The sequence below is a fragment of the Astatotilapia calliptera genome, chromosome 7 (genome assembly GCF_900246225.1).
Source record: "Astatotilapia calliptera chromosome 7, fAstCal1.2, whole genome shotgun sequence".
NCBI lineage: Eukaryota > Metazoa > Chordata > Actinopteri > Cichliformes > Cichlidae > Astatotilapia > Astatotilapia calliptera.
Genome location: NC_039308.1, coordinates 64,868,066 through 64,878,529, shown reverse-complemented (window position 1 = coordinate 64,878,529; position 10,464 = coordinate 64,868,066). Strand labels below are relative to the sequence as shown.

General features: G+C 39.1%; 1 protein-coding gene across 1 annotated transcript; it reads right to left on the bottom strand.

The window, feature by feature from the left end:
- Positions 1-112: 112 nt before the first annotated feature.
- ttc38 (tetratricopeptide repeat domain 38) lies at positions 113-9,988 on the bottom strand. Its single transcript, XM_026176635.1, has 14 exons — positions 9,883-9,988; positions 9,374-9,451; positions 9,186-9,267; positions 8,335-8,506; positions 7,137-7,310; positions 6,662-6,737; positions 6,219-6,338; positions 6,027-6,086; positions 5,767-5,805; positions 3,757-3,838; positions 3,184-3,349; positions 1,844-2,003; positions 1,344-1,417; positions 113-981 (listed from the first exon to the last, which is right to left on the bottom strand). Exons 1-14 carry the CDS (start codon positions 9,910-9,912, stop codon positions 894-896), a joined length of 1,401 nt encoding a protein of 466 aa, XP_026032420.1. The 5' UTR covers positions 9,913-9,988; the 3' UTR covers positions 113-893.
- Positions 9,989-10,464: the final 476 nt, after the last annotated feature.

Sequence of the window (10,464 nt, the reverse complement as noted above, 5' to 3'; positions counted from 1 at the left end):
CATTTTAAAATGTTACATCAATTTCAATATAACATTTTAGGTATTTGAAATTTCAAAATGCTATTTTCCCCCAACAAAACATTTTTCTCTTTCTTTAAATCTCACATTTTTATGTATTTCAGCAGCATTACCACCACATTCCCACCTTTCAGTCGGGGTTCAGCCTTGTAGCACCAGCTCAACAGCTGCTACTCAATTTAGCCCAGTGGAAATCTTTTTACAACAATGTAAAAGCAATTTCAAAATCATACCAAGCTGTACAGTAACTAAATAAATGAAAGGACTTAAGACGGTTTATAAAACGTACAACAGCATTAAACCAGCTAAACAGGGTTGGGGGGGGGGGGGGTTGTTTATTGCTGAGCATCACAAGTCAAGATCCAGTGGCAGTAATATTAATCATCATTTGAAGCTCTGATAAGCTAAACAATCAATATAGAATATTTATAAAAGCAAATGTTTATTTGTTTAAATATAGAAAGTGAGAGAAGGCTCATTTAAAATAACATTGTTTTCAGTCTAGCTTCAGAGTGCACAGCGCCACCACTGTCATGTAATGTAATAAAAGCTTTCATTAGAAAAATGGAAATACAATTATTTGGGGAATAAAATTAACAATTTTTGGAATGAATAAAAAAAAAAAAAAATTTGCACATAAGTTATTGCAGAAATTTGAATAATTCAATTTTACATATTTTTTCATGTCAAACTAGCTTACAGCTGTGTATTAATTATTGAATACTTGGAGTCTATAGTAAGAAAGAACTTCAATGCGAACTACAATGAGATTTGCATGAAAGGTTTCCACTCTCTTAACACTCCAAGCTCTTGATAGTTAAATCTTTTAAACCCACAATGGTTGTTTTTTTATATGGGAACTGGTTTGTGCACCTCTAGTCCTGAAGTGCAAGAGCTTTCTGCATCAGACGATGGGTCAGAGGAGAGTTTGGCCTCACGGCATCGCGCTCTGCCAGAAGACATCTGGGGAAATTCAGCACAAGACAGTGCAAAGACATGAACACAGATTCAAAGAGACTGCAGGCTGAGAGGCTAAGCTGATCAATAATGAAAGTATAACATGCTGTACAGACATGGATGTCAGTTACATAATAGGAGCATGAAAGCAGCTCGTGCTCTGTATGCAGATGGAAAGCAGTTAAAGAAAATCGGAGTGGACAGCAATCGCAACAAAACTATGTTGGAATTTCAGTGTTTCAGTGAATGAAAGATGGGGTTTTATTTCCCCTCGCACAATCTTCCGGCATATTCCCATGCAAAAACACACTGATACTGGGGGGAAAACACCCCAAAGCATGAAGCCTGAAATCCCTGCTGCTCCTTACCTTCCCAGCTTCTGGTGGTGCTTATTCTCCGATTTCATCGCAGCATGAATAAGCAGCTGATTAAACAGATCCCTCTGAAAACAACAATACACAAACACATTATTAGACACAAACCTCTTTCAGTTGTAAAAGGACATTCTGCATTTTGTGTTAGATTGTGTTACATTTTATGTAACCTGTGATGCCTTAGAGAACGGTTCTCAGAACAAAAATAACATAAAAGAGTTCATTATTCATACACTGGTGCACTGCACTCCACATGTTCACACGGTCTGGTATGTTCATAGATAGAAAGACTGCAGCTTTTCTGCACAACACTCCTAACCTCTGACCTGTTTTTACAGCATCAAGGATTTCACTTTTGCTCAAGAAAACAAAGTATGAGCAATGATATCCAAAGATAGTAAAGCCTCGAGGCTTAAACATTTTCAGCAGTTCACTAGGAGAGCTGCAGTTTGAAATGATTTTCTTTAACAGTTAATAAATTCTTTGAGACTTACCTGTGCATCACTGCCACCTATGTCTACCATGTGATAGCGTAAAGGGTATAGTAGCTCCACAGTTTGACCGTAGTTACCCTGGTTGTACTCCAGCATAGCCTGGCACATTGGTATCCCTATAGTCCCGGCCAGCTGATGCTGCTGATTGTCTCCTGGATCCCTGTGCAAGAAAAACACGGTTTTAAAAAAAAAAGGAAACAACTTTTCTTATAAAAAGGAGCCAAAGATACAGAGTAACAAGTTAAAAACTGTTAATGCTGCATCTCAAAGAAGGCATCAGCATTAAATATTTTGTGAGAGTAGAAATCCAGGGATCTGGTTTGTCTTGCAAAAAGAAAATTAAAGCAAACATAAAGAACACATTCTGGAAAAAGACACTCTGTGGCTAGTTAGTTTATTTCTACATTTTTTGCTGACTTGTAAAGACACAGGAATATTTCCCTCTCCTTTATCTTTTGTGGTAGTTTCCCTTGTGGCAGGCTCTCCATGTGTGATAGCATATTGGTGTCTAAGTCTGCCCTCCTCACACAAATGGAGACGAACTGAACAGAAGCGAGCTCAGTGAAGTGCATCTAATATTATGTGAATTTAAACACTTGTTATGTCACTGTAAGTGCATTAAAAGCTTCAAGAAGTGTGAGTCCATCTGCAATGACTTCAGAGAATGACTCTCTTAGGTTTGTCTTTGGAAAAAAAAAAAGTGCTGCTGTTGCACTTATCCAAACTTCTGCGGCCCAGTCTCCTCCCTACAGCAGTCAATCTAGAGGGAAAGCTGCAAAGACCTCTGAGAAGGATTCACTTCACTGTCCTTAAGCTTTCTCAGATTAGCAAATACTCTGAGTGACTGCCTCTGACTGTATAATTACCATATGGAAAAATATGGATTAGTTTAAACTATGCAATCCTCCAAAGACCCAGGTAATAAAAAGTAATATGCTAGATGTAATTGATGCATGCTGCGTTTGAACATGCATGCAGCTCGTCTAATACACTCAAAGTAAAGCTGCGATGAGGAGAAAATTACATTTTCTTACTTAACTCACTTTCAAAGAAATCCAACACGTCTTAAGTAATAGTGAAAGCACGACAGCTTTAAGGACTGGTTTTAAATGTGAGCTGTTCTGTGGTTTGTATGCTCGACGAAACGAAGAGCACAGGCCATTATAACCTCAGAGGCATCTGCTGCAGAGGGAAGCCCCTCTCTCTGACTGTATTCACACTCTATCTCACATCCTACGCTCAGTCTTGTCTCCATTTTACATAAGGCTTGTGTTGTTCTTATGTAAGCCTGACAGAGTGTTGAGGTGTGCAGTGAAGAGAAGAAATGGCACGAAACTTACTTCGCCAATTCCTGAAGGCCCTCCAGCAGACGCCGACTAGTCCCAGTCTCTTTAGCTCCCAGCGACACCATAAGGAAGTGAAGGTCATTAAACAAGGTCACGTGATCGTCAGTGTGAGGCCGAGTTACTTGGAGCAGCTCCTGCCAACGCTCCTTCACACACACTCCTGAAACATGCAGAAACACAAACACGCTAATACAGCTTGAAGGCTGCATAGTCAGCTGTAAAACAGAGCAGGAAGAAAATGTGGTCAGAGGTTCTGTTAATTACCTTAATTTCCAACAAAGCACTTTTGAGGTTCAAATTAATGAAGGATGGCAACTGAGATCATCTCACCTCATTAGCAGTTTCACTCAACACCATACTGTCTTAAATTATCTTAAATTATTTGTTCCAGTTGCCCATCAGCCCATTAGTAACACATTAGGAAATGTTGCAGCATTTTGCCAGCTGGCATCATTTTAAACATATTCTATGAGCACAAAAAAAAAAATGCATTACTCCTGAATTTTAATCAGAGTGTGATGAGTGTCTGAGATGTATTTTTAGCATGCAGTTTGTTCTATATCTTACCGTCCATTTCCAATCTGTAAAGTAATGAGCAGGCATCTACAATGTCCAACATGGCTCCCGAGGCCTTGCAACGCCTGAAAACCTTAGTTGAACACAACACACTGTCATCACCATTCATTCTAATCACCAAAGGACATACAGACGTTTACATGCACTCGTCATGGGCATGAATGTCATGGTCATTTTGCTCTTTGTTCTTTTTCCAGGGTTTAACTAATTGTAGAGCATACATCTTTAAGGACTATAAAAAAAACAAGAACTGGGCCACATACATACATATACCGTATATAACTAATATTTGGTTAAATGTCACTTAATAAACCAGTTTCAAAGTGTGTTTAGGATCACTGACCCAATTGTGTATCCAAGTTTCAGCTGTCTAGCTGTTGACTTGAGGTAAAGAAGAAGTTGGAGGTAGTCCTTTAGTATCAACTGCAGGAAAACAGCCCCAGAGCTTGATGCTACCCCCACCTTGACTGACAGCTGGTAGCCTATTCTAACCTTTACTTCTCCAAACTTTCCTCATCATTTTGGTCGAACAGCTCAATCTTTGTCTTGTCTGACCATAAAACTTTTCTCCACAAGGCTTGCCTCTGTGGGTTCAGTTCAGTTGTGCTTGAACTTTGCAGCAGGGGCTTTGTTTCTCGGTTCATAGCGATGCTTCACTGTGAACGCTCAGCCTGGTGTTCCAGCAGCTTCCTGTTCATGGCAGGATTTTTGATAGTTTGAGTCTTCTTCTAGACCTTAGCAAAGCTGTGACATACCTGAATAACTTTTACTTATGTACAATAGTTTTGAAGTTTGATGATCTTAGAATTTCCAGTTGTTTAGAAATGGCTCAGAGAGACCTTTCCAACTTGTGTGAATCTACACAAGTTCCTTGGACTTTCCCATTGCTCTGAGCATTGATCGATTCAGCGCGTGATGTCGAGCAAATAATTTGTATGCTGTAAGTTAACAGGTCTTCACCTTGTCAAATTACCAGACAATGTACGACCTTCAGTACCCCTTATTAATAGACTTAAGTGAGTGTATTTTTTTTTTGACAACTTTATTTATAATTTTCCAATATGACAAAAGTACAGAAAAATATAACTCGAATTGTGATTACAAACACTGCCATTGTGAAACTGGTTACGCCAGTGGCAAACCAGTTGGATGCAGGAAAATGTGTAATCTATGGGCACATACAAAAAAACAACAAAAAAAGTACTATCACGTGAACAAGGCAAAAAAACCAAAAACAAACGAACAGAAAAAAACAAAAAACAAAAACCCACCAAAGAAAACAAAACAAACAAAAATAGAATAAAATAAATACATAAATAAAAGGGGGGGGGGCTGCATTGTGCGCAGTTCTGCAAACACCTCTTAAGTGAGTGTATTTAAATATTTGAGCCTGTACGTATGATTCTGACCTTTGATGGATTAGAAAAAAATCTAAACTAAAATCCAACTTTTAAGCCAAATTCTTGTTTTTAAATATTTAAAGGTGTATCCACCTAACACTTCAAAGAAAGTCAGCCAAGAATTACCATGACATTCGTGTCCATGATGACTGTACACAACGTCTGACCACGTTGTGTACAGTTCAGAGAAATTAAGTAAAGAAAAGAAAAAAACGAGATGCTGAACTTTGCTGATGTGAATTTCAGAATTTCTTTTGCGTTCAAACTTTTAGCTGAGAAGTATTATTCTAAAGGTGCAGGACATCAAAGAGATGTACTTTCAAATTGTCTCTCTTATTTTTGGAGTATCACGAAATATAATCCGCTTTGGCTGTTGACACTGAAAGGAGTGTGGGTGGTTCCTTGGCTCTGACATATGAATATGGATTTGACTTTCATTTTTGTTCACGCTTACCTTCTTGACTCACAACGAGCACATCAAACTGCATTAGTCTGCGTCTCTTGTGCAGTGGCGTATGCGTGACTCTGGAAATTACTAAGAGTATGTACTCAGACAGCTATAGTATTAAAGTTTAGATGCAAACTTTCAACAGAAACCAACCTGAGTGTCGTATATTTGCAGAGCAGCTTCGTGTTGCCTCTGTGGAGGAGGTGAGGAAGACAAATTTGAATAACTTGAGCACTGAGAAATAGGCAACGTGGATAAATTGAGTTGCCCAAATGCAAACACAAATTAATCTTACAATATAATCAACCCCAGGCTTCAAATTACCTATGGGAGGCAATATCATAAATACATTCTCCACAAACACTGTGACTGCCAGCTTTCCGCTTGGCTGAAAAACCCATTATCATCTTTACCTTCTCGATGAAAAATAGAGCCCAGTGCCAATAGTTATGACTGGCCAGCATGTCAGTTACCTGGAATTAAACATTACAGAGTTCAAATACTTTTCCCGGGGCTATTTGGATATGTAATATAATTCAGTCGTCTATGGAACAGATTACTTGTATGTGATTAATCAAAAACAGAAAAGAACAAAGTCATCGTACCTCCCAGTCTTTCTCTCTACTTTCCATGAACTTCAAGCCTTTGTCCAACTCTGCCTTCATCTCACAAACATGGGCTACAGAGTGGACTGACCAAGCATCGTCGGGAGTTAGAGCGAGCCCCTTCACAAGAGAGTTTGCCGTTTTGAAGCAAGAAGAAGCGATGAACGTGTTGATAAGTAACTAGATCTAAAATGACCAATCCAAAATAACTGCATTCTAAACACTCAACATGATGCTCCCCAATCTTTTCAGCGACCCTCATATCATACTTTGTATGCATTACACGCTGAGTTTTGAAGGGTCTGCTGTTTATTCCTGTAGGTCTTTGACAGCAAATTACTTGCAGAGTTGAACTAACGAAATCAGAAAAGGGACCGAGAGTCCAAAACCCCCTGCTACAATAATGGCAACAGCTTGAATAACAGCAGAGAAGAAAATCTCACCTCCATGGCTACTTTCTCAGCCTGGTCATAGAAACGAGTTTCCAGGAGACCAAAGGAATATAGTCCATTCAGGTAGCTGAGAGCAGGTATGTGCACACGTACGTACACACAAAAACAAAGTAAACAAATAAATTTAAAAAAAAAAGAAGATCTAATATGGCTCATTTCAGACAGTGAATTTACAAACGAGCTGCACCAATGCACAGCATACTGGAAATATTTATATTATTTCAAACTTTGAATCATGCAAAGCTACTCTGGCAGAGTGAAAGAACATCCTAACAGTTTGAAAGCATACATGCACACTTTAAACAAAAATACTAAGCACTGCACAACTACTTACTGTAAACAAGCCTCATTAGCTTACATGCTGTATGTTTTGCAGGTATGCATCCATACTGTCCCAATGCATGGCATCAATGTTTAGATTGACAAACAAAAAAAATCTCTGGTGACATTAAGCCGTCTTTTGTACCTGGACAAAGGCATGTGTGGTTTCCAGTGGGGAAGCACCCTGGCCACTGAGTCCCTCATTTGCATTTGGGCTCCCATGTAGAAATAAGCATCATGTGCAAACTTGAGGGCCAACATATCAGTTGGGTGGTCTAGCAGAATATCTTCCCATGCCTCACAGGCTTTCGGAAAATTTCTGCAAGACAAATGTGTCGGTTTAAAAAAGAAAAAAAGAGCGAGTTCAGGGAACGTTGATCGGTACCTGGAGAATCACAAATGTCAATATGCTTTGTGAGCAGATTAGAGGGACTTGGAAAGTATCGCAAAGACAATGCTGAGAGCCAAAATGGCTCCTCGATATTACAGTATAGCTGACTATACCCCGGGGAAATAAGACAATGAATATAAAATTCAAATATTACTTGCTGGACTGTGACTGAAATTTTACAGAAGAGCTTGGCAGACAATCTGTAGTAAGAGAGTGTATCACGTAAGGCCAGGCAAATAACTTAGGGAATGAATATCACCTGATAAAAAAATAAATAAAAAAAACACTTGTACTTCTGTGTTATGTATAAAAAACACAAGTTCAACCTATTTCTTCTGGCTCAATGAAACTCATTTTGACTCAGACTTCAACTACAGACCCCAGTGACAGATAAGATTAAATATGTAAGAGTCTCTCTTAGCATACAACTCTGAGAATGATTAAGTTACTTCATTTTAAAGTCATTACATCAGGATTTTGTACAGATTTATAACAGAAATATTTTTGATAGCGTTAAATAATTAACCCTTAAAATAATTTTGATAAAACCAGTTTTGTGCACATAAAAAAAAAACAAAAAAAAAAAACTGTTGCAGTGTGCAGGGCTCTTGGATAAGGGACGCTAAAACTAACCACATTTTATGCTTTTAAAAAATAAGTGTTTGTGTGCTGTCAATTATTGAGGTTTTTGTTTGATTGATTTTACATTTGTTATGCATTTCAATCATAAACATGCTTTTCAATCAGTTTCCTGTGAATTCACAACCACTTTGAACATTTAGAGAATTGGGTTTGCTGACTGATACAGGTTTCATATCGTCATCATGGGTTTATTGAGGCCTTCTGAGCAGGAAAACATTCAAAGATAAATTTGGCTCAAACACAACCCAATGAAGCACGAGCTGCTTTGTGATTGCGTCTCCTGCTGTGGCGGTCTGGCTCTGGACCTTACCCGTGTGAGAAGAGCTCCATGGCTTTGACATGGAGTCTCTCTCTGGAAGTGATGTCCTGGCTGTTGGCAAGTTCCACCGTCCTCCTCACAGCACTTGACAGACGCTCATCCAGCCTGGTGGAGCTTGTTGTTGCCACTAGCTCCAGGCCTGTACTTATCACATGCCCCATAACTACAGGAAAAACAAATAACAGCTGTCTTTTCTTTCTGGAGGTTTCTGCAGCTGCAGTTCTCATGGGGAACGAATCACATGCACTTGTAAAGTTTTGCCTTTGGACTTAAGTAAAATATTACAGGAGCTTCTTGGTTCCATTTCTGTTTATTTGCAGCATGAGATGAAGAATAAGAGTTGTTTAACTCCACTGTATGCCCCTGATACGAATAAGTGCAAGCAGCCAGCATTTTAAAGGGTGTCTATTGTCAGCAATGGTAAACTTGGAAGACCTCAAATTGTTTTTCTTATGTAACCAGACATTAGGATCAATCAATTCAATCAACGTGTGTGTTTACAGCAGCTAAACTAAAAAGCAGCTTGCAAGTTCTGAGGAGAATCAATAAGTGTTGAACTTGCACAAAGGAGGGTAGAGTCATTTGCATGAACAACAACTAAATGCTTGATCAGAGCTCAAACTGACAGCTGACAACTGAGGCCTCCCAGCTACACATAACACTGAAATAATCTGAAGTGACTGACCTCTAACATGTTTATTTAAAGAGTAGTAGCCACATTTAATTGTTTTTCCTTGCAGCGTATAAACTAATCAGACATCTCAGGGTTTCTTTAGTCTTATTTTGTTGTTTTCCTTATTTCCATATTTATCAGAAGCATAGTTAACCCCACATTTAGTTACCAAAATTTGGGTCAGCTGCCTGGACAGCAGAAATGCATCCTTCAATTCCTCCCAAGCTGTCATCGTTCCTCCACTTCACGTACTGGGGGGTTAAAACACAATTTAGATCTTAAACAGCCTGAAACACCCACGGTGTGCAAACTGCGTGTGCATGTGGAACAGGTGTTTTCGGGTGTTAAGTAGGCTACCTGCGTGAGTATGGCGTCATACATTTTACAAGCCTCATTACTGCTGGTGGACAATGTAAGCCCCTCCGCCCTCCATGCCTGCAAGAAACGGGAACATAATGGTGCAGACGTTAATGCTGGGTTTCAGTGTGTAAGCCATGACAAACATGCTGTTGTCTCGTCGGCTTGAGCAACCTGAGGTTAAAGATTCATCGAGTAAAGGCAGCCAATTTCATTTCAGTGTTACCCAGAGCCTAAATAAATCTACTTGTTATTGTAAAAGTTCCGGACACTTATCAACAGTGGACATGTAACTTATCGAGGTTTGCCTGCTTTATGCCCCTGCATGAATATTTTTCTGTAAACTAACAGTTTTATCCTTTTTTCACTTTAAATATACATATCTCAATAATACAAACTATGTTTCTCAATCCTTACTGCCACTTAGTTATTGCAACAAATAAAGAGAAAGTGTCGCTTTCTGTTCTTCATCCTTCTTTAAAGTTTCTTTCTCTCTCCGAGTCACTGACCTGGCAGTCCCTGAAGCTTGAGGAAATCATTTCGAAATCTTCAGCTTCTCCACCTACACGGAAAAAAAAAAAAAAACCTGCTGGTGGGTCAACTTCTCGGTCAATAAAAAAAAGAAAAACGGGCCGGAAGTTTGTCCCTCCGTTGACACTCTTTCAAAATAAGTGCACGAGTAGCGTTTAGAAAGTCTACGTCAGAATGTTTTCCGAAAGCATGCGCTCTATTTTGTTAACTGACCTGCTATTTACGAGTCCACAAGATTATTTAATGTTAAAAACATTTTCCCCACATTCCGTTTGCTTTACTTAAAGAACCTGCTGTCGTTATCGGTTATGGAGGAGAAACTATCCTCGGTGGCTACAAGAATTATCAGACGGGGAGTCTTAATAATGTTGTAGGATTTATCTTGGCTTTTGCTTGAGAAATTAAATTTTTCACAGATGACAGGACCATTCAACAGGCAGGGGGCATCAAACGTATTAAATGTACAATTCTGGGTTTTTGATGTCTGACACCAAGGCACTAAAAATCTATTTTCCCCACCTCTGCTGAGAAGATTACATTTCAGCCCCCCCCCCTCTTTA

Bases quoted from the DNA above. Each gene is read 5' to 3' on its own strand.
- ttc38 (XM_026176635.1), bottom strand. From the start codon at position 9,912: ATGATTTCCTCAAGCTTCAGGGACTGCCAG. The intron at 5,806-6,026 runs GTAAAGATGATA...CCTCCTCCACAG, and splicing joins CTCTATTTTTCATCGAGAAG to AGGCAACACGAAGCTGCTCT. The intron at 982-1,343 runs GTAAGGAGCAGC...GAATTTCCCCAG, and splicing joins CACCACCAGAAGCTGGGAAG to ATGTCTTCTGGCAGAGCGCG.